Source organism: Apiospora marii (genome assembly GCF_038362585.1).
Source record: "Apiospora marii strain CBS 49790 chromosome Unknown utg000003l_segment0_segment0, whole genome shotgun sequence".
NCBI lineage: Eukaryota > Fungi > Ascomycota > Sordariomycetes > Amphisphaeriales > Apiosporaceae > Apiospora > Apiospora marii.
The window spans coordinates 3,624,033-3,649,301 of NW_027117374.1; the positions used below are offsets into that span (position 1 = coordinate 3,624,033).

Consider the following 25,269-nt stretch of genomic DNA (forward strand, 5'->3'; position numbering starts at 1 on the left):
TTGCTGTTTAGGCCAGTGTGATGTCCTGTCAATCTACTGGAGTAAGTACTACCTGTTATTCAAGTTGTCACGACCACTGAATAACGTGTTGCTGTTTAGGCCAGTGTACATGTAGTGTCCTGTCGATCTACCAGAGTAAGCACTGCTTGCATTATTCAAGTACTTGTCATAACTATTGAATAGCGTGTTGCTGTTGTTGCTGTTTAGGCCAGTGTAATGTCCTGTCAATCCACTGGAATAAGCAATACCTACCTGCATTATTCAAGTAGTCGCAACTATTGAATATCGTGCTGCTGTTTAGTCTAGTGTAATGTCCTGTCAACATGTCTACTGGAGCAAGCACTTCCTGTGTACATGTATCCAATTGAATAAAAAAACCCCCCACCATGCCCCTCCATGATGGCAGCTGGGGAAGGTACGATGCACCCGTGACCGGCGCGTGAAACAGTCATTCGGCCAGCGATAAAAAATTAGTGGCGCAAACGGAACTACTCATTATTCCGGCGGGGCATTGCTCATTATTCGGCGGGGTATTCCTGATTGTTTTGCATCGAGTCACTGTTGATTCGCACAATTTCCTGAGCAAGATTGGGAGTAAACCACCACCTACCAATTGAGTCATTGGTGCCCTGTACTATTTATTGGGCTTGGTCTCTTTCGTAGAGCAAACCAACACCAACCATCCATCATCTCTCCCCTTCCTTCACAGCGATCATGGCTACCCCAGTCGACCAAGTCGCCGGCGAGGTCGGCAAGCTTCACCTTGACGAAGTCACTGGCGAGATGATTTCGAAGAGCGAGCTCAAGAAACGTCAGAAGAAGCGGGAGAAGGATGCCCAGAAGGAGGAGAAGCTGAAGTCCCAGCCCGCCCAGCCGAAGAAGGAGGGTGCCGTGGACGAAAGCCAACTCACCCCCAATCAGTATTTCGAGATCCGATCCCGGCGAGTTAATGAGCTGCACGCCCAGGGGAAAGCCTACCCTCACAAGTTCCACGTCGACTACGACATTCGCAAGTTCGCCGACGAGTTCAAGCATCTCAAGAATGGCGAGTCTGACAAGACCAAGACCATTGCGCTCGCTGGCAGAATCTATGTCAAGCGATCGTCCGGCGCTAAGCTGGTCTTCTACGATCTTCGATCCGAGGGTGTCCGACTTCAAGTTCTTGCCCAAGCCCAGGAGTCCGACCCCAATGCGCCTGACTTCGAGGCTCAGCACATCGACTTGCGCCGCGGAGACATCATCGGCGTTCGTGGGTTCCCGACCAGAACTAGCCCCAAGAGCAAGGCCAGTGAAGGCGAATACTCGGGAGAACTGTCCATTGGTGCGATCGAGGTGACTTTGCTTTCGCCATGCAAGCACCAAATCCCTGATGATCACTACGGATTCAAGAACCCCGAACAGAGATTCCGACAGCGACATCTTGACCTCATGATGAACGAGAAGGCACGAGACGTCTTCATTACCAGAGCTAAGGTAGACTCTTTCATCCGACGGTGGTTGGACGAGCGCGACTTCATCGCTGTGCAAACTCCGATGCTGAACGCTATTGCCGGAGGCGCTACGGCGAAGCCGTTCATAACTCACCACAACGATCTGAACATGGACATGTACTTGCGTATTGCCCCTGAGCTTTACCTGAAGCAGCTGGTGGTCGGTGGCCTTAACCGTGTCTACGAGATGGGACGCCAATTCCGAAACGAGGGTATGGACCTTACACATAACCCCGAGTTCACTACTCTGGAATTCTACGCGGCCTATGCCGACATGTACGACCTGATGAACTGGACCGAGGAGCTTGTCTCAAGTCTCGTCAAGCACATCCACGGCTCATACGAGACGACCTTCCACAAGCAGGATGGAACCGAATACAAGGTGAACTGGGCAGCCCCTTGGCGACGAATCGAGATGATCCCCGCTCTGGAGGAGAAGACGGGTGAGAAGTTCCCGCCCGGCGATCAGATGCACACAGCGGAGACGGGCGAGTTCCTGAAGAAGGTGCTTGCTAAGATGGGCGTTGAGTGCTCACCACCCCACACTAACGCGAGAATGCTCGATACCCTCGTTGGTGAATACCTGGAGAGCCAATGCATCAACCCTACCTTCATCAAGGGACACCCCCAGATGATGTCGCCGCTGGCCAAGGCCGACCGTGCTATTCCCGGCCTATGCGAGCGCTACGAAGCCTTTGTTTGCACCAAGGAGATTGTGAATGCGTACACCGAGTTGAACAATCCCGCCGAGCAGCGCCTCCGATTCGAGGAGCAAGCGCGACAGAAGGACCAAGGTGATGACGAGGCGCAAATGGTCGACGAGACTTTCTGCAACGCCCTCGAGTATGGTCTGCCGCCGACTGGTGGCTTTGGCATGGGTATTGATCGCATGATCAGTGAGTCGGCCACCACAATGATGCTGTTTTATGCCAAATTACTAATAAGTGTTCTAGTGTTCCTGACGGATAACTACTCCATCCGCGAGGTTCTGGCTTTCCCGACCATGAAGCCGGAGTAACCGGATTTGTGTGATGGTCGCGTTGATACGAGGGAATAAACGTGTTCATGCAGGGGGTAACGATGTTGATGACAGGGGATAACGATTTTGCTTGGGGGAATAATCGCGTTTACACGAGAGAATAAACGCGTTGACACGAGAGAATAAACATGTTGCTACGGTGGAATAATCATGTTGATTCGAGGACATCAGGTTGATAGATAGACGGAATAACCAGCATTGCCATAAGGAGTACAAAATCAAGGAGAGTTTAACTGTCATTATCCAAGTTCCCGCACATTTCCCAGTATGCCCAAGCAAGCAGAAAAGGCCTGGAATATATGTGCGGGATGAAATGTCCAGTAAAATTAGACAGTCCAGCTGGGTTGAGATCTCGATCAATTGGGGGCAAAAAGATAAAAGGTAAACTTTGACTCGGCTGGGGCTCGATCCCAGGACCTTCAGTGTGTTAGACTGACGTGATAACCAACTACACCACCAAGCCCGTTTAGCTAACAAATAGCCATTTGCCTCTTAGCTTAGATGGTGGAAAAGCTCGTTACTGACCAACATATAGCAAGACGCAGCTGTGGGAAGGGGATGTGGATCGGACTTGACTTGCGAGTCGTCTCCCCCCTGAATACCAAGGCTCACTCAGGCAGGTGATCAATCATCCTATGGTACAACAAGCAGCACATTGCTATTGATACAGACCGTATACAGAGTATCTCTGGCGACCTTTAGCGAGCAATCTTATATCTTGTTCTTGTCCTGAAGGCCCTGCAGGCCCTGCATCTGGTCTAATGTGGTGGCTCGCTCAACCAAGACAGGAGCTTAGCTTAGTACAGGTGCGGATGCGACAGTCACCTCAACCGAAAGCTGCTTAGAATATGTGGTGAAGCCTTAGAGACCTGATGCGATTAAGCAATGCTAGATATTCTAACCCGCGGGGCATTGTGTAGAGGAAGTCACCGCTGCAGTTCTAGGGTGTCGGCTTGACGGAGAGGCTTGCGGAAGCGGTGGGTGGCCACTATATGATCTGAATATTCAAGGACTCGCCTTGCGATTTTCAGTCTGTTGTGAGGGTGGTAAATGGGAAGCAAAGGGACGGACCATATAAAGCGGCTAGAGTACCTTGCGTAAAGCAAGGAGCCGTGTAGGCTGATAGCACATTTTGAACGTGCTTCCCAGACCCTTCCTTCTGTTGAGGGTGAGGAAACTCCATCAGTAGTGACATGCTATCTCTCGCGGACCCTGCTCAGATGGTTATCCTAGACCCTCCCCGGTTTGTTGTATGAGATATGAAAATGTAAATGGGAGGTGAGTACAGAAGATCTCTTAGATATATAGGTAAGATTACAGGTCATACATCGATGAGGAAGTGGGATGCTTCTCTCACGCCTCCTTCACGTCAAGGTTACGCATTACATAACGTCCTGTATGCGCCCATTCGATACCTGATAATGCTGGCAAGATGAGAACCTTTGGGTTCCTCTGTTTTCGAATTGAATCTAGTGACTTTGCCAGTGACTTGTAGCAAATCGGCGATTGTGTGGAAGCTTGCAATTTCCCCACGTAGCTGTTCACCTCGATCACGTCTTGCTCCTTGCGATTTGGTTGCCCGGCTTGCGAAGTCGAGCCTTGATGCATGTGAACAGGCGGCCCTGGAGCTTCTTTGCCAACCAATTACTCCAGTTTCCTCACCTGTTTCCTGCTTTGGGGCATCTTATCTGTGAATACAGTGAGCTCACACTTGAGTGTTTGCAGCAACCACATCAACATCATCAGGTTCACGTCCAGGGCTGCTCCACTGGAGCTTCAACGTTTCCGAATATCATCCACTGTCATCTGTCATTGATCTGATGTTCACCACAACCTCAGATCCATCCCAATCATCATTGTTCACGCTTTCGCTGTTCCACGTGGAGAGAACAATCAACACTTGCGTCAACTTTGCGCCTCGATTCTCAATCCTGTTCAGGTGTCTCCCCAACAATAGCATCACTCGGCGACACCATTCTTTCTCTTCGGATACAACAGACACGAAATTTCAGGCTCAGATGTCGACGCACTCCGACTAGCAACAGAGTTGAGGATACACCACGATGGAGAACACTGCATCGTCAGCGAAGGCGCAATCCAAGGCGCCCGCAACACCGGGGCAAGCTTTGACATTTCGCGCAGCACCTTCATCAGAGTCGAGACGAGACGTGAATCGGCGTCATGAAGGCAAGCAAACCATCCATGATGGCTTTGGCCCTGGTAACAACAGAGCTAAGCCATCTCTCCCAGTGTTCCGCACGCCGGGCCTGCTCGACGACTCCAGCCCGGCCTGGTACCAGGAGGGCAACGTGTTGCTTCCGGGCGCAGAAGCCAAGAACCAGGGTCCCGAAGAGGATCCGTCTCAAGACGATGGGAAGAACCGCCTGCCCAGTCCGGTCCCTAGACCCCCGAGCCCGCTCCAGTGGGGTCGCCTCGACTATCGCACGCAAGCAATCATTATGAAGTCCCTCACAAAGTTCCACAAGAAGGAGTTGTTCGCTCTCGACGCAGCTTGTGACACCTTGGGCCTGTACCGCCATGAGGCGGACGCGTTCGTCGCCCGCCATTTCGCAGAATGGAGCAAGCTGATAGCTGGCGAGATTGACGACACAACGTTGGTTGACAGAGGCACTGTACATATGGCTCACAGGTTCATGATGGGGCAGAGCTTACCCCAGCAGGCCATCGAAACGGTGACGCAGATGTCTTCGAAGATAATCCGGTGGCCTCAGCGTATCACTACTGATGGCCCTCCTGCGCCTGCCGACCCTTTTATTAATGGAGGGTTCCCATCATTTGTGCCTCTTCCCTCAAGCCCCTTGGATCAGAGGCCCGGCGGGCTTCTCAACCAAGGACAGAGGCCTCAACCCAATGCTATCCCACCTCAACCCAGACACGCAGGCTTTCTTAAGTTCGCACTCATACCAGGGATGGAGGGCACACCCCACGGCGTTCGGTTCACTGAGATTGTGTTGCCTCCCAAGACCTTGGTTCGTGGGCCTCGCTCAGCGTACACCCTGCAAGACGGCGGACGATATGTCATCCAATACCCAGATTGGTGCAAGGACTACACGAACTTGCAGCTCAGTCATTTCACTTTCGTCGAGGGGCGTGGAGGTGTAAAGCCCATTCCGCAACAGACGCACGGCGGGGATGCTGCACACAGCGATAACAGTGCCCAAAAACATAATTCCAGCCCCCTTCCTATACATAAGCACACTGACATACCAACAGCTACCTCCATTTGCGCATTGAAAAGCCACGGCTCCAACACAGTTCATCAAGGAGGGGGCGAGGGTGACAGCGAACTCGTGACACCAGAGGATCTCCAATGGAACAGGTCGGCACCCATGCCTTCCTTTTATGAAGAAGAGCAGGGAATCACATCCGAGGAGCTGGCTAGAATGCCAACAGGTCCTGTGGCACCAACAAGTTCTTCTGTCATCAGCAGACATGTATCCCATGAGCCGTATCTCACGATTCGCCTACCTTCCCAGTATTATGTCTTTGGCCCGAGGTCCCAGCTCATCACCTTCGATGGCAACTTCATTCGCTCAGCACCAGCGTGCCAGCTGGCTAACCCCAAACAACCATGCCGCCATGGAAACATGCCACATAGTGTTGGCGGGGTCTATTCGTTTTGGTTTTCTAAAGAAATAGACCCCGTATTGACACCGGCCAACTTGGCGGTGTTGCCGAAGTTACCGGAGGCGGTGTCTGCCCGGTTCTTATTGCCAAGTCGTTACGCCATGTACCGAGATGGTAGTCTCATGCCGCGAGCCACTGCGCCCGGTTTCCACGAACTCCGAAGGATGCGGAAGACTCAGAGAATCGATGGCGCCGTCGCCGAGGAGAAAACAACAGTGGACCTGGTCGACCAGAACGGAATCTACCTACTTCTTAATGACATGGCTCCCTACCGAAGCCGCGTTCTGCCTGTGTCCGAGAAAAAGGCCGAGGCCTCTTCCAGCACTGACGAGCCCTCCTCCGAAGACGAAGAGTGTGACGAAGGAGCGAATGATATTGCCGCTATCAAATCGATGCCGCATCATATGCAGGATACCATGCTCGAGGCGCGCCGCCTCATTGCACCTTATCGGGAAGAATTCGAGGCCGGCATGGAGAAAGAGCGCAGGGAGGAGCTCCTAGCCGAAAAACGAGAATATTCGAGAGAGAAGGCTATGGCCCTGAAGGAAGCCAAAGAGGAGAAGAAGAGGAAGGCGCTCCAGAGGAGAACCGCACCCAGCAGAAATGTAGCCCCGGTAGCATCAGATGCTACCAACAGCAGTGGACAGCACGGAGGATCAAGCAGAACGGGGCCAGGGTTGGGAATGGGCCTCGTCTCTTTCAACGATGAAGTCCTAAAGAGGCAGATCGAATCCTCTGGCAGCAGCAGTAGTAGCAGCGACGGCGAACGGACGCAAAGGAAGAGGCGGAAGATGGAGAAGCTTGCTGAAAAACTCGATCGCATCCCCGATGACGATGACGAAGACGACGAAACGTTCCACACCAGCCGTTGGGGCCGCAAGATCACCAAGTCGACCAAAGCTCAGGAGCAGCAGCAGGCACCTGTGACCAGGAGAACCGCACCGCGAGCTGCTTCTTCTGTCGCCACCACTACAAAGCAAGCTCAGGTCCCGACTCCGGCATCTACCGGACGCCAAACCGCTGTTGCCACCCCGCCCAGCCATCCTGGGGCTGCATCTGGAGATGGCAGTCCACTCAAGAAGAAGCGCGGCCGACCGCGCAAGCATCCTTTGCCCGAACCGTCCCAACCGGAGGCAAGTAGCTCGACGGCCGGGACCACCAACACTCAGTCGTCCGGCGAAGCGTCGTCATCGAATGCTGCCAACACCATCCATTGCGCACCTGGTTCGTCTCTGTCTGTCAAGACCGGGCAGCAGTCGAGAGTGGAGTCGAGCGAGCAAGCCAGTGCTGACTCTGGCAACGACACCTGAGCTGAGGGCTCGAATTCTTCTCAGCATTGAAGCTCACAGGGACGATGAAGGTGTCTTTCTCTGATAGCTAGCGAGAGAACTTGATTTGTTGTCCTCTTGATTTTAGGGTGAATGGCGTCTTGCGAGGTATGAGTGAAGCATTTTCCACCTCACATGGTCTTTGTTTGAGCTCTGGATGTCGTCGGCGACGATACGAGCAACAGGCTCGGACTAGGGGTGGATTTGTACAGCCAGCGACCATGAGATGGTCATCGAGGCCTTGCATGCTGGCTCACGGCTTCACATACTTGAGAATGTTGGTATAGAATAATTACAGTGATACCCAAGATGCAATGAAAATATTCACGAATGCCTGTGTGATGTATGCATGTAGTATATGGTTAGTTGCATTGTACTTGTAGGTAGTAATAAGTCCAGCACGGTTGCTGTTGTCTTCAGTGCGTGCAGCAGTACGTGCAGTCTGTTGTCTGGGGCTCTGAGGCCGTGCACTAACAGGGGCAGAGTAGCGGAAGTACCTAGCCTAAAGGAAGGTACAAGTGCAATAAGGATCCAATCCAGCTAAGACCAAGACGTCAGCTCCTTGCTGGGGCTTGGGCCGACAACAGCAGTGGGGATTGTAGATTGACATTCATTTGGCGATAGGGACGACCAAGACCGGCAATCATTTTCCTGACTTGGACTCGAGACGAGCTTATTACTTACTACTACCTACCCGACGAAAAGGGCGAAGAAACGTCATTCCAAAGATCGAGGCATCCCTCACGAAACCACTTCTGCTGCCCGCCCTCCGACCTCCCGATCTACCAGACTCGAAACCATCCACTTCGCGACTCCGTATAAGACCAGACCCCGAGCGGCACATCAGCCATCATGGCCCCCCGAATCGAGCCTTCGGAGATCGAGACGTACTGGAACATCTTCGCAACCCGCACCAATGGCGCCAAGTTCCTGACGGGCGAGATGGCGGCGCCGCTGTTGAAGAACAGCGGCTTGCGCGACGACCAGCTCGAGCAGGTCTGGGACGTGTCCGACATCGACAACGACGGCAACCTGGACTTTGAGGAGTTCTGCGTCGCCATGCGCATCGTCTTTGATATAGTCAACGGGGTCGGTAGCCGCCACATGCAACGCACACAGACAACATAGCACTGAGAATGCCTGGGTCTAATCATTCGAATCACTTGTAGGAATACGCCGAGGTTCCCAAGGTCCTGCCCGACTGGCTCGTCCCCGAGTCCAAATCCCATCTTGTACAGGCCGGCCGCGCTATCACGGGCAAGCAAGTACAGTTTGAGCAAGTCGACGACGACCTCGACTCGCCCGGCCTGAAGGACGGCTTCGATTGGTACATGAACCCGGCAGACAAATCCAAATACGAGTCAATATACCAAGAGAGCCGAGACATGCGCGGCGAGATATCATGTAAGCCCTCACTCTACATCGACCTACCTGTCTGCCCTGCGATGCTTGCCTTCAACGCTACACCTAAGTGACGACACGCACAACTGATCGCTAACCACTGGGCTCTCCCCCTTGTCGCAGTCAACGCCTTAGAAGACCTGTACGAATCGCTCGACGTGCCCGACACCGACATCCGCTCGGCCTGGAACCTGATCAACCCGTCGGCCTCATCGAGCATCAACAAGGACGCCTGCCTGGCCTTCCTGCACATCCTCAACAACCGACACGAAGGGTACCGGATCCCACGGACGGTCCCCGCCTCGCTGCGCTCCTCGTTCGAGCGCAACCAGATCGACTACCAGATCGACAGCGAGCGCAACGCCCCGGCCCCCAGCAAGTCGCGCTGGGCCGCCAAGGCCGACGACACCACCTCGACCGGCCGCAAGGCCAAGTTCGGCGACCAGTACCTGACGCGGTTGGGCCGCAGCGGCTTCAAGGCGTCGGGCACCGACTTCAGCGCGACCAAGGACGCCGACTGGGAGGAGGTGAAGCTGCGCAAGGAGCTCCAGGAGCTCGACGACAAGATGGCCAAGGTCGAGGAGATCGCCAACCGCCGGGCCCCGGGCGGCAAGCGCGACAGCAAGCCCGCCCTCGTGAAGCGCGAGCTGGAGCAGCTGCTCGACTTCAAGCGCAAGGAGCTGCGCGAGATGGAGGAAGGGTCCGGCGACAAGGCCAAGGCCGGGGGTGGCCTGCGCGGCGTCCAGGACGACTTGCAGACGGTCAAGGAGCAGATCGACGGCCTGGAGGCGCACCTGAGCTCGCGCATGCAGGTCCTCGACCAGCTGCGGAGGGAGATTGAAGACGAAAAGGCGAACAGATAGCTGATGTGTGTTCAAGACGAGTGGCACGGGCGGACGGACAGACAGACAGGCAGGGAGGACGACAGACGGGATAGGCTGGGTGGGTTAATGGTGCACTCTGCAGGGTAAGTAGAGACTCACCGTAATCAGTACCGGATTTACGTTCTCGTGGTTGTAAACAGCAGCGATTGTTCTTAGCAGAGGGCGGACGGAAGTCTAGGGACGGAAGCCCTCAGGATTGCCTTCTACATTATTAGAATGGACAGCACAGGTGCGCAATAACCGATCAATCTTATGTAGTTTGCATAGCCATGGTAGAAACAAAACGTACGGAGTATGGAATGTAATATATTTTTCCCAGCCAGGCGTTATACTGACTTCTCACTCAGGTATTCTTGTGCTTCATAAGATTAAATGTCAATTTGAGGGTATATTATCCAACCATGATATCTTACAGAAGGGGCTAATAGGGTATTATCGATGTTTCCCGGCCATCCTGTCCTGCGCCTACCGCGTCCCTATGGCAACGTTGTAGATAATAGAAGAAGGAAAACGGTTCTCTTATTTCGTACACAAGTACCCAAGAAAGGGGAAATGAAGAGTCGAGAATAACAAGCAATTAGAAAGAGCTGCCATCCACGATGCCGGGCAGCATCTGCGTGCCCAACGTCTTGCCCTTGATCATATAGACCATGAAGGAGAAGACCTTGATGCCAGCCATACGCCCTGCGCCACGGCCGCGACCGACGGCGCACACGAAGACGTCAACGGGGATCAGCTTAACTGGCGTCGTCTTCTTGCCGTTTAGCACGAGATCGATGTTCTTGGCAACACCGGCAGCCTACAGAAGCATAGTTAGTACCAAATGCTTTTGACCGGTTCTTGTAGAAGAAGCGGAGCGAAATGTAGTGTAAAGACAACTCGTGGGAATCTGGTAAAAAATGAGGGGGAAGGAACATACCTGCTTGTCGGCAATAATGAAGCTGGACTTGGGCTCCGAGATGATGTCACCAGCCGCCCACACGTTCTCGGCGTTTTTGACGCGACCGAACTCATCGACGAGAACGTACTTGTCGTCCCGGAGCACCTTGGCAGGGAGGTAGTCGGTGTTGGGCAGGACGCCCATGGTGGGCAGGTACAGATCCGTGAGGATGGTTTCGCCGTTCTCGAGCTGGACCTCGGTCTTGCCCTCGTCGGCCATCTCGTTGGCGCCCTTGACGCGGGCGTTCAGCTTGAGCTGGACGCCGAGCTTCAGCAGCTCGCTCTCGGCGTTGCCGGCGATGGCGTCGCCGCCCAGGATCTGGTCGCCGCCCGAGAGCAGCACGACCGTCTTGTCTTTGAACTCGTAGCGAATCTCGCCCGCCGTTTCGACGCCCGTGGCGCCGGCACCCGCAATCACGATGTGCTGGGCCGCCCGGATCTTTTCCTGTGTCGTCCTCACGTTGGCCATGACCTCCTCGTTGGTGCCATTGGCCTTCCATGGCGAGTTGTCGTCCCTGTAGCGCGTGCCCGTCCCCAGGACGAGGTGATCATAGCTCAGGCTGCGCTCGCCCGTGGCCGTCACGACCCGGACAGTCTTGGCTTCCAGGTCAGCGGCCTCGGCGCTGCCCACGATGAACTCAAAATTCTCGGCTGGGTACTTGGCGAAACCGGGCTCAATGGGCAAGTTGTACTGTTCCTCCTTCAGTACACCAGGCACAACGGCACGGACAGAGGCCAGGTTCCAAAAGAAGTGGCTATCCTGTCGAGATGTTAGATGCAAATCCTCTGTGTCACAGTACCCTTCTCTTCAGTATCCTGGACAGCTCCGGCTGTGTATGTCAAGGCAATTTCACATGAATATGTGGCGTAATCTCAAAAGGCTGGTTTCCGCCACAACCGAGATCCGGCCTCTCGGCTCCAGGATCATGCTGGGAATGACTATACATTCAGAAGCTTACCTTAGAGACGAGAATAACTTTTATATCCTTGTGGGTATTCCTCGTGTGCTTGAGTAGCCTGTGAGCAACTTGGAGGCCAGCAAAAGAGCCTCCCAAGACGACAATTGTCGGGGCCATTGTGTGTGGTTGTGATTGGAATGTTACGTTGGCGAAGTCCGGTGTAAGTCAACAGTAGTTCGGGTCCGGAGGATAAGGCTAGCCTGGTAAGCGTCGAGACGGATTGGAGCTCCAGAGGAGAAGCCTGAAAACAAGAGACAGAAGACTGGTTGGGTATCAAAAAGCAACAGGAGAATGGAGACGAGGGCAGGAAAGAGAAGCAAGAGAGTTACAGGCCATGCCACTCGTGGCCGGAGGGCGGACATAACATCTTATATGTGCCAACCGGTTGTCCGGGTTGGCGGAGTGTGCTCAGTTGTAGACGGCTTGGGATGAACGCTACTGTCCGTATGTAGTAGGAGCTGACAGCAAGGGAGGGTCTATCCGCTCGTTCGTTTCACGCACTTCATTGCGTCCTCGACACACGGACGGACATGGCTGCTGCTGCTGCTGCTGCTGCTGCTGCTTGTGCAATGTCTCGTCGAGACGGCCAGGCCAGCCTGCACAAATCGTACGGCCAGTGGGCTGTGTTGCCAAGTTGCTTAGCCATCCGTCCTGTCGTGTCACGTATTACGACGTATCCGGGTGCTTGCTTTGGCATGATTTGTTTCGTGATATACCCGCATCGGCGCATAATGTTCGTCCATGTTGGCATGGAAATTGTGGTGGTTGCTTTTGCGTCCACTAACCTAGGCTACGCTGCGGTTTGGCCTATACACATGGCGTGGCTCCGCGCGGCGTCAGATAATCTAGGAGGTCTCTCCGTATCCGGTAGTTCCCCACGCCAGCGCTCTTCGCCCCCGAAAGAACCCACCATAACAGAATCTGGGGCTCGCATCTTCTCTGCTTCTTGTCGTCTCTTCCGGCAGAAGCTGGACCCGTTCGTCAGGGTTTGCAAAGTCTAATCACATACAAGTACACGATGTGCTGGCTGAGCGAACACATCCTTCATGTAGGCAGGTAGGACCTGCGAATTCCCGGTTGCGAGCCAGCGGTGCTTAGCGGTGCTCTCGGTCCCGACAGGTCACAAACCAGCTTGCCAGTGACCCCACAAATAATTTCCACTGCGAGGCCACTCAAAAGAATAGCATCCAAGAAAGATGCCAATGCTTTCAATGATCCACACAACAAGAAGTAGGGACTTGGGACGGAAGTATGTATGTAGGTTACTGGGCCAGGCACCAGGCGTGGTTCGGCTCGGGGGGATTGGGCCCCAAACTCTAAAGCAGATCAAGGTCGAGCACAAGCGCGGCAGTCGGAGATACAGACATCCGATTAGATTGCATCTCTGGAATGGCCCAAGCCGGGCCATGGCTGATAGACGGGCGGTGTCATGTCAAACTTCGGCAGCTTATTTAGTTGCTGCAGCAGGGCTTGGTGTAAAGGACCCTGAGCCGATGCTGGCGGCAGTTCGTTTACTGTAGATCACCGAATTCGCGATGCTTCGTCGCGGTCCATATCCAAATCAAGATCGGGATGCGTGTTAATGTTCCGTGGCATCCACCCACTTCAGTCGGTTTGGGAGCAGGTACCCAGGACCGTTTATCATGGAGTGTTCCACCCGCTGAATGATGGACCCCTATGAACACGTACATACCTATGAAAACACGAACCTTGAGAGATTTCCGACACATGATTCCAGTAAGCTCCTGAGCCCTCCATAGTGGAAAGCCTCGCAACATGCATTCGTCTATTTTCAGGGGCGGCCCCCGAAATAGTCCCTTCCTCCTGCAAGTAACCAGCAGCCATGGCGAGCTTGCCCTGGCGTGACAGATAACTGGGTGCGCCCCCTCGGCCTAGTTGACGATCCAATCAAGGACGGGCCCAACCCAAAAGAAAGACCCCGCCATGCTGTGCTGCTTTCGGGAAGAGCATTACACTCATTCCCTCTCGGCTCAACACATGATGCTAAGCCAGGCGAAATACCCCGCAAGGGGGGTAAGGTACGTAGGCTGACGGTGGAAAGTGGGCAAGCAAGCAGCAGCTTTCCTCAACAACTGAGACATTCTCTATATAGTAAATCGTTCGTCTCCATCCCGTGAGATTCCCACTGCTGCAGTTCAACTTTGTTACACACACGACTTTCCTGCATTCACGTCTTGTCTCTTCTCGAAGTCTACCGAAAGTAACTTACCACCCGAAACCACCCCCACCACCATATCGTCAAAATGGTTGAGCAAACTGAAGCTTTCAAGAAGGCCGTCGTCGACTCCAAGAAGTTGACCACGAAGCCCAGCAACGACCATCTCCTCGAGATGTACGGTACGTCACATGTGTCCCAGGCGGTTAAGTCTTCTCTTCATGACCAAGTGGCATGCTTCTTCTCCTGCACGCTGCAAGTATACTAATGCGTCATCGCAAACCAACAGCTCTCTACAAGATCGGCACCGGCGAGGACATCAAGGCCGCCCCGGCCCCCGGCATGTTCGACATCAAGGTATGCATGCACAACCCCTGCCTCCCTCAGATAAGATAGGACAAGACAAGACACCGGTGGAGCTGACATGCGCGCTTCCAACTCACAGGGCAAGGCTAAGTCCAAGGCCTGGCAAGGCAAGGTCGACGAGGGCGTCACCCCCGAGCTCGCCCAGGAGCAGTACGTTGCACTGATCGACAAGTGCAAGGCCGAGTACGGCTACGACGAGAACAAGGCCCCCGAGACTGTTGGCGCTTAAGCTACACATGTATATCCATGAATGCAGACAAACCCAGCAAGGGTGATAGAAGAGAGGATCGAAGACACATGCTAAACACTTGAGCATGCTGCGAGGAATTGGTAGAGTGCTGGGTCTCAATACTGTTGCTCTAAGAAAAATCGATATATCAGATCACCCACCCAAATCGGTATTTGCGTGCATGAACTCGAACACACGCAGGGTGCATGTTGACAACTACCCGAGATGTCTTTAGGGAGAACGTGGTGAACCAAAAAGAAACATGTTGGTATTAATATGATGCATTGAACCTTCTATGCTCTGGCATCTTTGATGTGCCAGGAGGAAAAGGAGAACATGGGTGTCTTTCTAGACCACACTCGTTCGTTCTTCTCTTGAACATCCCAACTCCGTCGAACCCGTTCCGGCCCTACCAACCCATCCGTGCTATAGAACTAAGTCCGCCTTACCGTTTCTCATCGATAACCCAGAATTCCCCATTGCGTAAGGTCGGATTGTAGAATGTGCAGACATGTAGTGTCACAAGAGGGTGTAATATACAGGAACTCCCGCTAGATATATGGTGTCAACTCCAAACCTGACCAGCCCCGTAGGGTGTCGCCGGTAATGCATGCTTCCCGTCTAACCCCGTTTGAAACAACTTCAATCCGTCTTTCCGTTGGCGGTGTTGCCGAGGAAAGTGTCCTTGAGCTCCTTGATGGGCAGGTTGTCCATTTCCAGGCGGAATGAGCTGCGGTTTCTCCTGAGGCGGCCGCGCAGCCACGATCCGATGCCAAGAGCGAGACCAGCGAAGCAGCCAATGGAGAGATAAGGGTGTTCCGTGAAGGTTACACGCATATCGAAGAAAACCTTCTCGAAACTCGAGATGGTCAACTTGGGCTTGATCTTGGGCGGCGAGACAGTCACCTTCGAGATGGTCTCCAAGATCGATGTGCGCGAGGGCGTGATGTGGTGTCCAGTAATGGTCTGGTCCCAGTATCGGCGGTTCTAAATATGTGTCAGTCAAGCGAAATTGCCAAAAAGGAAGAATGGAGCCTTACGTCTTCGTCGTTGATGATTACGCGCTCGCCGTCCTTAACGTCAATACCGTAGGTAGTCTTGATCCATCTCTGCCAAAAGGCGCCATCAACCCAGGCAAAAGCGACCTCCTTAGTGTCAGACTTGTCCATGTTGATGCGGATACTCTTGGCAGCCCGCAAGGCGCGCTGGTCATTACGATCCTCGGCTTCTTCGATCCGGAGTTGCTTGGCGGCACGAAGGTCGGCTCTCTCAAGCTGGAACAATTGCACCTGCTTATCCATCCACTCCCCAGCTGCCATCTTCATCTCGTGCTTGGCCTGCAAGAATGACTCGTTCTCTTCCCTGTTAAGAATTCCGAGAACGACAATCTTTCCGTCCATGATCTCTCGGGCATTGGATGCAGTGAGCTCAGGTACAATCGGGAGCCAGACGGATTTCATCCAGGTCAACACTTGTCGGGTGTCCCGCATCTCTCTGGGCGTCAGGGGATTGTAGTAAGTAGGTCTTCCCTCACGGGAAACCAAAAGTCGAGGCCACGTCGTGATCTTGAACCTGTCATACAATGCTGGATCTCTCGTCTTGACCAGCTTGGCATGTCCAATTAGGCTTAGAGGAAGTCTTTCCAAAGCCATCATATCTTCCATGGTCGTGGCGTGATCGTAAAAGTAGACGAAAAGGACATCTTCCTTCTCCTCCAGAGCCTTGAATGACTCGGCATCGACATCTTGGACGCCGCCGCAAATATCCAAAGCCTTCTCAGCATATTTGACGAAATCGCCAAGTCCACGCAGACCATCATACTCGACACGCTCGCCGCCTCGAAAGAAATGAACAGTAGGGTAACCGCGGACCCGAACATCCTTGCACAGCCTTGATTCGGCGTCGCAGTTGACCTCACCAATGTTTAGTCGTCCCTTCATCTCCTTAGCAAGCTGAGCCCAGCTCGGGGCCATAGCCTGGCAATGGTGGCACCATGGCGCATAGAACTTGATATACCAAGGCTCCTGAGTCATGGTTACCAGCGTCTGGAAACTCTCAGCGGTGAGGGCGACAGACAGCCCCTTCTCATTTGGGGTCGTGGTAGGCTTTGCAGACTTGGTAGCGAATGGGTTTGGTGGTGTCCACGTGGGCTTAGAAGGCGCGATGGGCTTCTTCTCGGCTACGGGCTCGGGAATCTTGTCGTTCTTCTTCAGCTCGGAAGGTTTCTCGGCGTTGTCGGGCTTCTTGTCTTCCTTCTTGTCTTCCTTCTTGTCCTCTTTCTTCGCCTCCGTAGTGGCATCCTTGGCATCGGGAGAGTTGGTCGCACCAGGTTCGGGCAGGTTGAGCTCCTTGGGCCGATCGCCGGGGAACGAAGCCGCCAACTCCTTCTCGATAAGGCCTGAGATGACCTTGATGTTCTTGCCGCCCTTGATGAGGTCGGCAGCCTTGCCAGACTTGTACAATGTTGTCTGTGGGTACGAAGTAATTTCGTGCTTGGTGCACAAGTCGCCGTAGGCAACGCAGTTCAGGGTTGCGAATCTAATATCATAATAACTCTCGAAAGGCGACTCTGCAGTCTTGATTTCCTTGCTGGCGCTTGCGGGAGCATTTGAGGTATAGTAGTACTCATACAATGTTTGGTATGTCGGAGCGAAATCGACGCAGTGAGGGCACCAAGGGCTGCACAGCGATCATCAGTCTCCAGTCAATGCGAATGACCCACGGTCAGAGGAGGGGTGCGCCAGAGTGTGGAAATTGTGACGGGGTCTTCTCGATCATCATACCTGTAATATTTCACCACCAAGTATTTTGACAAGTTGACCTCCTTGTCGAAATTGTCGGGCGTCAACTCGAGTAGCGGCGGGACCTTCTTGCCATTGAAAGTGGTCGTGTCTTTGGCGACACCGTCCGGGGCAGATGCGCCAATTGCCTGCGCAGCGCCCAGGACAGATGCGCCCAAGAGCAGCGCGAAGGAAGCGAGCCTCATGGTGGAGAGCCCGAGGGATTATATTGCAACAGGAAACGAGCGTGTCGGTAGGAAAAAAGAAGGGTTGGGCCGATGAAGCGAATTGAAGTATTATTTGGCTGGCTCGGCCGCGCAAAACGAGAACCAGCAGAGTCTTGAGCGCGATGGGATTCGTCCAAGCCGGTCGAAATAGTCGGGAGGAAGAAGCAAAGGGGTGGTGGTCTGGGTGTTGATTAATCGGACACGAGACGACAACTAATCGCGTTGGTTTATCTGTTGGTGCAGATCTGCATCGGGGCTACTTCATGCGATACGAGAACACGGCGTGCGACGTCCCCCAAAGGTCCAGTGGTGTAAAGAGGCTCAAAATCCCGTGGAATGGGTTCTGTGTCGCGATTCTAGAAAAAAGGGAAGCCAAAATCGGGGATGAAACGTCAAAATTACAGAAGTCGCCTTGGCCTCCCCAGACTGAGGTGAGTTTGTACAATAATGGGTGGATGACGGAGAAAAAAAGGGCAATGCAATGCAGGGCAGTGCAAGATTCAGTGATACATTGGTAACAGTATGTAAGTAGTCGCTTAGCAGGTTCCAATGCTTTAACCTAGGTACAGTACACTTTCAGGAGAGGCCAGAGGGTAAGAGGCAAGCAGCAAGGGAGCGAGACAGGGAGGAGCGCGAGTCCGTGTCCCCATCAATCAAGGCCCATTGCTGTCTCGAACTTTTTGGCCTCCAAGTTTCCAAGCTGGCCAGAAGCGAAATTCACCTCTTGGATCTCCCAGGCAGGCTCCAAGCACCCCCAAGCATCAAGCACCCAAGCAAGTCAAGCAAGTACATCGAAGCGCATGCCAAGGCTCTATTAGGGATTGGTACAGCTTCTGCACGAGGTTCTAGGTGTGTTATTGGTCAAACTCTGAAGGGCCCCACCACCAGCTGGAAGCCATTTCTGTCCCCCTTTATTATTGCAGGTGTACTTATCCTGGACGAAAATAGATAAGTGTGCACCCTACTTCTGCAGTCACGGTAGCATCGAACCTGTAGCAATGCATTCAAACATGATTTACATACATGATTTATTTTTTATATAGCTGCGAAGCCCATACTCAACGGTGGTGTAGGTGGAAGAGGAAAATACCCGAAGAGGTCCAAGAGACTGATCAGACAGGTATCGGTTGTGTTAGACCCCTACTGCGTTTAATAATTCCAACATGAGCCGTTTACCAGTAAGGTCCCCAAGATTAGGTTAGCTTTAGGTAAGTGCATGCAGCTGACGTGTAGCGATGCTTGTTGCCAGCAAGCTACCTACATACTTAGTTACATTTACATTGTGTATGTACAGTAGGTAGGTCGCTAACATCAAGGCTTGCACTGTACCTGACTGACTGAGCTGGGTTCAACACTATGGAATGGACTGAAACCAAATTGAATATATTGCGAATTCTACGTCTCTGCGATTGGTATCTTAAATACTGCAATTAGCTGATCCGGGTTTGTTTTTGTCATTTTCATCATGGCGTTTGAGGCAGCTGCGCTCAAGGTGTCGCACCTACCTGGTCTGGTGATTTAGAAGGGTGGAATGCCTTTCCTACTTGCCTACACATCCACTTCGCCTGCCTAAATCTACTGCATCTGCCAGTCTTGAATGTAAAACCACGACAACCTCGTTCCAATCCCAACCAAAGTCGGTCTTGCTCGTCTGTTGCCGTTATACTCGCATGATTCGGGACTGCATTCCTCTCCACCGTTTCACGCCTGCCTGAGGTGCATACCCGATGTCAGAACACCCTGCAAAGCGTCGGCGTCTGTCCGAAGGCCATGACCCACCAGCCGTAGAAGTCGGAGCTGCCTCCGGATCCGGACTGGGACCAGCTTCACTCACACGGCCGATCAGCCCGCCTCCAAGAAAGAGCCCGAGGTTGGCACAGCAGGAGCGGGTTCTGATACCATCTCCCTTTCAGTTGACCACAATCCGCGATCTTCCTGCCGCCTCTAATGTTGGAGCGGTGTCCCTGCATGATCTGTTAGGCGATCCCCTGATCTTGGAATGCTGGGAGTTCAACTATCTTCACGACATCAACTTCTTGATGGGCCATTTTGACGAAGATGTCCGATCTTCAGTCAAAGTTCATGTTGTACATGGCTTCTGGAAACGGGAAGATCCAAACCGAATCGCGCTTGAGGTAAGACTCCGGATATGCAAGTGATTTTAGTGACACACATATCAAATTATCGGAAGCGGTACGTGATGTCATACTGACCTTGGTCTGGAATAGCAAAACGCCTCTACTTTCAGTAATGTCGAGCTCCATTCAGCCCACATGCCCGAAATGTTTGGTACTCACCATTCCAAGATGCTCATTCTGTTCCGGAACGATGACACGGCCCAAGTGATCATACATACGGCTAATATGATCTCCAAGGACTGGACAAACATGACGAATGCCGTGTGGTCTAGCCCAATGCTCCCCTTGTCCAAAGCGGAAGAGAAGCAAGATTTCGCAATCGGGGGTGGTTACAAGTTCAAGTCGGACTTACTGAGCTATCTGAGAGCCTACAACACGAAACGTAGTGTTTGCCGACCCCTGATCGACTTGTTGGCGAAGTTCGATTTCACTGCAGTTCGTGGCACACTCATCGCCAGTGTTCCAGGCAGGCACGCTGTGGAGACAGATCCACGGGAGACTCGTTGGGGCTGGGCGGCATTGAAACAAGCAATGAGAATTGTACCGGTCCAACCAGGCAATGCGGAAGTTGTTGTGCAAGTATCCTCTATTGCTACACTCGGTGGAACTGATGTCTGGATCCAACGCACCCTGTTCGATTCGCTGTCCTCGACGGCAAGGTCTACTACTCGACCCAACTTCAAGGTCGTGTTTCCAGACAGCTCGGAGATTCGACGATCTCTGGACGGATATGATTCAGGAGGTTCAATCCACACCAAGATCCAGTCGGCACAACAAGCCAAACAACTTCAGTACCTGCGACCAATATTCTACCATTGGGCAAATGACTCGGACAAGGGGGTTAAGCTGGCAGAAGACGCAACTGTGCGAGATGCGGGTCGGAAGCGTGCAGCTCCCCATATAAAGACCTATATACGTTATGGGCAGAATTCGATCGACTGGGCTTTGCTGACTTCTGCGAACTTGTCAAAGCAAGCTTGGGGCGAGGCACAGAGCGGCTCCTCGGAGTTCAGAGTTTCCTCCTGGGAAATTGGCGTGTTAGTCTGGCCAGAGCTGCTTGCTGACAATGCAAAGATGATCGGTACCTTCAAGACAGATTCACCCTCGCCCCTCGAAATCCAGGGCGATTGCCCCCTCGTCGGACTGAGAATCCCTTACAATTTGCCTCTGCAGTCGTATGGTATGGATGAGGTACCCTGGGTTGCCACAATGAAACATACAGTACCTGACTGGATGGGCCTGACCTGGAAGGGTTGGTGAAGTTGCCAGATCTAACAGAGGAAAGAGGTTTAATGAGTCATGGGAACTCTCGTGTGGGACAGGCGGTTTTTACAACGCGAGTATTTTAAGAAGAAACTCGCGGGCAACACATCTTGCGAACAGGCTGGGTTGTCTTCAATTGCTTACATGGCACGAGTATTAATCACGCGTTTCTACTCACTGAATGGGCGTGATCCGTATTGTAATGCCCCCAAGAGATAGGGCGTGTATAACACACAGGTGGTAGAAAGAGCGCAGTAAATTGCATTCATCTTGCGTGTCTACGTTGCGATATATTGCAGGGTATTCAAGCCCCATTCCTTCTTTCCAAAGTCTAGCAAACACCGATCAACGATTTAGGTATAGACCGTCTCGGTGAACTTGTTGAGGGACATGCCTTCCTTGGCCATATCCTGACCGAGCTCGATGAGGAACTCGAGGGGCATCTCGACAAGGGTGCCGCGGACGCGGTTAAGCCAATCCTTAACCTCGCGGAGGCCGCCAGGGAACTCCTCGCGCACGACGTGGCCGTACACGACCCGGCCGCGCTTCTCGTCCTCGTCCATGTCGGAGCCGGGGATGATGAAGTGGCGGCTGAAGAAGTCTTCGTACTGCTCCCAGTTGCGGACGTGGTCCGAGGGGACCGGGTGGAACACCTTGTTGAAGATCTCGGTGTTGGAGCGCGCCGTGCCCGTCCAGAGGTCCCAGAACTCGCGCGACATGGGGTCGTGGACGAGGCGGTCGGCGGGCGAGCCGAAGTCGTACTGCTGCGGGTCGCGGTCGATGGGGGTCCAGTTTGCGTTAGGGCGGTCAGGGGCCTGTGGGCTTGTCAGTTACTCTTGTCTTTCATAGACACCACGGGTATGTGCTAAAGATGTTTCTTACCTGGTGAGGCAAGAGGCCAAGATGCTTTCGCCAGAGCTGGCGGCGCAGTGTGGTGGCAAATTTGGAGGCCTGGTAGGGCTGTCCATTCATAGCCGACTCAACGGTCTCGCCTCCCTCAATGACAACGGCAATTTCTGAATCTGATAGCATAATGGTAAGCATAAATACAAAATACTTCGGGATCAGACAACCTACCATGGGTTCCAAGCTGCGAACGATCGTTCAAGTTGGCGGATCCACAGATCACAAGGCGATCGTCGGCGATCAAGACCTTGGAGTGGATGTACAACTCCTCGCTGACAAATGCGTTCAGCTCGGACTCCTCATCGCCATCCCATGGGGCATCTAAATTTCCTTCGGCGTTAGTAATCATGTACGAACAAATACTAGGCACGAAAAGATCTTACTATGCAAATCAGGGCCTGCGTCCATATAGCAAGCCGAGATCGAGTCCCAGGTCATGTCCTTAGCATCATTGGTTGCCTGTTGGTACCGCTCATACTGGTTGCCGGAGCCGCCCTCGCGCGCGTCGGAATGCTGGCCATAGGGGTAGTTACCCGCACCGACAATATCGTCGTGTTCGCGTCGAGCACCTTCATAGGGGACGCCGCTCTCGTTCTCCACCCTGCTCATGGTAGAGGAGATGTTGATACGGTCATAGTTGCGAAGGTTGTAGAAGGTGATGTATTGTCTCGGGTCATCGATGCCCTGCTGTTGCAACGATTCCATGATGCTGTGGCCGCCGCGGTTAATGGAGTTGTACTGGAACTCCATGATGCCTCGTGTACCCAAGGCACCGTCGGACTTCAAGTCGCCAGCAAAGGCCGGCACAGCGGGCATCAGGACAATGACACGGAACTCTTCACGCGCCTGGTGAGCTCTCACGATCCGATCCACAATTGCCCGGCCAATCTTGTTGTCGACAGGGTGTTGCTCATCAGACGTAGCCGTGATGAAGAACTAGGCCGTTTTAGTATAATACATACTTCTAAAGATCTGTGATATTAACATACCTGGTTCTCGATGTAGACGAAATGGCGAGCATTTCCAATTGCCGAAATATAAGCATTCGCAATGGAGTGCTCGGTTGGATGGCCCGAAGACCACTCCGTGCAACTAGCGTTGGTGAGTATGTTGGTTTGCATGTTCTGCTAAGGGTTGGGGATCATACCTTCGGCAAAGCTGAATGGAGAGTTCAGATGAGCCGCCACCAAGTTCGCGTTGGCCCTCACCTCCTGGCTCGCCCATGTATCTTTGAAGTCCGTGCTGCAGGCGATGACGGAAACCACCTTCTTCCGCAGGAGCTCTGCTTTCTTGAGAAGAGACAATGCCACCCGTACTAGAAAGCACAGGCTCGTACTTTCCAGGATCCTTTCCGTTGTACTTCTGCTCAAAGATGAAGTTCCTGGTCTCATTAGTGCACATTTCGAGCAACTTATACGAAAAAGGTCGATGCCTTACCAGCGGTCAGAAAAGTGGTCGATCAGATTATGGACAATAGGCCCCTGAAGCGAGATCGAAATATCCGACCAGCCCATGCGAGAATTCTGGGTGCGATCAACTATGTATACATTATTAGACTCGATCCACATTCGGAGCACACTGGCACTACTCACGCTTGTTGTGGTCCCAGTCGTCGACGCCCTCGAAGTCGTAGATTCTCGCATTGTTGTACTATCGAGTCGGTGGAGATTAGTTTAGGTGAACGGAGATGGTATATAACCCAACAAAGTTTGTTGCTTGAGTTGTAGTTGGAAAACACTGACATCTTGGCCGGGGAAGATAATAGCGTCCAGGTTTCCGGGATGAGCGTCAGCAATTGGGTGAGAGTTGGTATCCCATCTACCGAAGCACATGTCGAGACCGCCCATGAAGGCGAGTTTGCGGTCGACGATGCAGAGCTTCTCGTGATGTGCCCAGTAGAGGACAACATCGCCAGCAGACCCGTAGAGGGTCTTCAAGGCGTCACCGGAGATCTTGTGAAGGGCTGCAGCATTTAGACGTTCCGTCAAGTTCTGCAATTCAGCCTCAAGATCGGCCCTTGCGTCATTAACGCTAGGGATATGGTCCGGATGTCTGAAGACCTGTACAAGTGGAGTCAGCGGCAAGAGCGTCAGACAGGATATACACGTTGACCAGAAACCAAGTCTCCCCTCGCGGACTTTAACGTACCTTGATATTGGGATGCATGCCTTCGAGATGATGTCTGGTGTGCTATATGTCGTTGTTAGCATAGCACCAGGTTACAGAGTGCGAGGTGCGCAATATACCGCCGAGTCCACTGAAAGTCTTGTAGTCAGTATCGGTTATGTTATAGCCCTGGGCCAACACTACTTACATGTCAAAGCTTGAGTGACTTCCTTATAGACAATGATATTGATCTTGACCCCCCTATCAGCCGCAGCTCGGAGCATGTGGTCCAGCCGGTACTGCTCATTGCGAGAGGGGGGTCTTCTGAGATAGAGTTCAGGGCTCAACCACCAATCGAGAATATAAATGCTCTCTCGGGCCTCTGCATGCAATGTTAGAATGCGTTTGGCTTGGACTGGGAGGTGCAAAGCTTACGCTCGAGGGCACATGAAACTGCCCAGAAGTACGAGGCACCATCGACAAACCACTTCACACCGCCAGACGAGGGGGGTGCGAAGGAGTCGAAACGATTGCCTTGGCGAGCCTGGTCCTGCTGCTGCATCTGTGGAGTGAAGTGGCCGGACGACTCTCCATTGCCAGACTCTCCTCCTCCATGAGGCGTTCCCTCAGGGTGTCTCTCCCTGTGGAATATCTCGTCGAACTTTTGCTCAGCCTTCTCCTCCAGCTTGTGGAGCAGTCCGTCCATCGTCAAGATGTAGATAGGAATTGATTGGCAAGTGAGGGGTTGGGGTTACACTGTTGCTTCTAGATGGATCACGACGAGGGATAAAAAAGACCTCTTAGCAAGCAAGCAAGCACACGTGGATGTGGTAAGAAATAAAAAAGGAAGAGAAGATGCCTATTTGTAACTCACAATCGCCTAAAGCATGAGCTGGTTAGATCAGCAGCCGGCAGATGTCACGTTGAAACAAGATTACTTAAAGCTGAAGGGGCCGAGCTTGGCTGGATGCATCACAGACAAACTACAGCCAATGGCTTCGGCTCGTCCCATGCTTCGTTGTCGGTCTGTCCACTCCTAGTTTAATCTGGGACGCCAGGGTAGAAGCCAGCTCAGAATACTGGCGCCAGGCTGTCAGGGTTGGCTTATTACAGTCCATAGGGTGGTTCATGCTGGAGCGGTGGAGTCCAGGTCGTGATGGGGAAACACGATCAGCCTGGGTCACTGAATCGCCTGCTCGTAAACACGAGGAGGGGTTGGAAGGGCTGGGAATCCAAGGAAGAGATCAACTAACCCATGTATCTAACAGGTTTCACCAACAGCACCTTCATACCCCCTTGATGCTCGGGCATGTTGTTTGTGTCGCATGCTTTGCCCATCTTACATAAACCGCCAACCCCCCACAAGCCGACGTCGTAGTAAGTTAGTTAG

The 25,269-nt window shown here is 53.0% G+C and overlaps 8 protein-coding genes across 8 annotated transcripts; 5 read left to right on the forward strand and 3 right to left on the reverse strand.

The window, feature by feature from the left end:
• Positions 1 to 714: 714 nt before the first annotated feature.
• PG985_004690 (Lysine--tRNA ligase cla4) lies at positions 715 to 2,508 on the forward strand (the record flags this gene model as incomplete). The annotated part of the gene is made up of 2 exons (XM_066824459.1): positions 715 to 2,386; positions 2,444 to 2,508. The coding sequence occupies 2 exons, from the start codon at positions 715 to 717 to the stop codon at positions 2,506 to 2,508; spliced, it is 1,737 nt and encodes a 578-aa protein (XP_066687619.1).
• Positions 2,509 to 4,592: 2,084 nt separating this feature from the next.
• PG985_004691 (uncharacterized protein) lies at positions 4,593 to 7,487 on the forward strand (the record flags this gene model as incomplete). Its single annotated transcript, XM_066824460.1, has 1 exon — positions 4,593 to 7,487. The coding sequence occupies one exon, from the start codon at positions 4,593 to 4,595 to the stop codon at positions 7,485 to 7,487; it is 2,895 nt and encodes a 964-aa protein (XP_066687620.1).
• Positions 7,488 to 8,357: 870 nt separating this feature from the next.
• PG985_004692 (uncharacterized protein) lies at positions 8,358 to 9,769 on the forward strand (the record flags this gene model as incomplete). Its single annotated transcript, XM_066824461.1, has 3 exons — positions 8,358 to 8,594; positions 8,675 to 8,909; positions 9,030 to 9,769. The coding sequence occupies 3 exons, from the start codon at positions 8,358 to 8,360 to the stop codon at positions 9,767 to 9,769; spliced, it is 1,212 nt and encodes a 403-aa protein (XP_066687621.1).
• A 598-nt stretch (positions 9,770 to 10,367) lies between these two features.
• On the reverse strand, positions 10,368 to 11,805 carry PG985_004693 (uncharacterized protein; the record flags this gene model as incomplete). The annotated part of the gene is made up of 3 exons (XM_066824462.1): positions 10,368 to 10,589; positions 10,710 to 11,489; positions 11,689 to 11,805. The coding sequence occupies 3 exons, from the start codon at positions 11,803 to 11,805 to the stop codon at positions 10,368 to 10,370; spliced, it is 1,119 nt and encodes a 372-aa protein (XP_066687622.1).
• A 2,120-nt stretch (positions 11,806 to 13,925) lies between these two features.
• Positions 13,926 to 14,459, forward strand: PG985_004694 (acyl-binding protein family; the record flags this gene model as incomplete). The annotated part of the gene is made up of 3 exons (XM_066824463.1): positions 13,926 to 14,046; positions 14,154 to 14,221; positions 14,310 to 14,459. The coding sequence occupies exons 1-3, from the start codon at positions 13,953 to 13,955 to the stop codon at positions 14,457 to 14,459; spliced, it is 312 nt and encodes a 103-aa protein (XP_066687623.1). The 5' UTR covers positions 13,926 to 13,952.
• A 642-nt stretch (positions 14,460 to 15,101) lies between these two features.
• On the reverse strand, positions 15,102 to 17,445 carry PG985_004695 (thioredoxin; the record flags this gene model as incomplete). Its single annotated transcript, XM_066824464.1, has 3 exons — positions 15,102 to 15,446; positions 15,500 to 17,138; positions 17,243 to 17,445. 3 exons carry the CDS (start codon positions 17,443 to 17,445, stop codon positions 15,102 to 15,104), a joined length of 2,187 nt encoding a protein of 728 aa, XP_066687624.1.
• A 1,748-nt stretch (positions 17,446 to 19,193) lies between these two features.
• Positions 19,194 to 20,864, forward strand: PG985_004696 (uncharacterized protein; the record flags this gene model as incomplete). The annotated part of the gene is made up of 2 exons (XM_066824465.1): positions 19,194 to 19,601; positions 19,695 to 20,864. 2 exons carry the CDS (start codon positions 19,194 to 19,196, stop codon positions 20,862 to 20,864), a joined length of 1,578 nt encoding a protein of 525 aa, XP_066687625.1.
• A 356-nt stretch (positions 20,865 to 21,220) lies between these two features.
• On the reverse strand, positions 21,221 to 24,585 carry PG985_004697 (uncharacterized protein; the record flags this gene model as incomplete). Its single annotated transcript, XM_066824466.1, has 13 exons — positions 21,221 to 21,682; positions 21,750 to 21,883; positions 21,945 to 22,094; positions 22,157 to 22,709; positions 22,763 to 22,865; positions 22,921 to 23,154; positions 23,211 to 23,310; positions 23,366 to 23,423; positions 23,516 to 23,833; positions 23,922 to 23,963; positions 24,020 to 24,030; positions 24,088 to 24,261; positions 24,315 to 24,585. The coding sequence occupies 13 exons, from the start codon at positions 24,583 to 24,585 to the stop codon at positions 21,221 to 21,223; spliced, it is 2,610 nt and encodes an 869-aa protein (XP_066687626.1).
• Between the last annotated feature and the right edge of the window lie 684 nt (positions 24,586 to 25,269).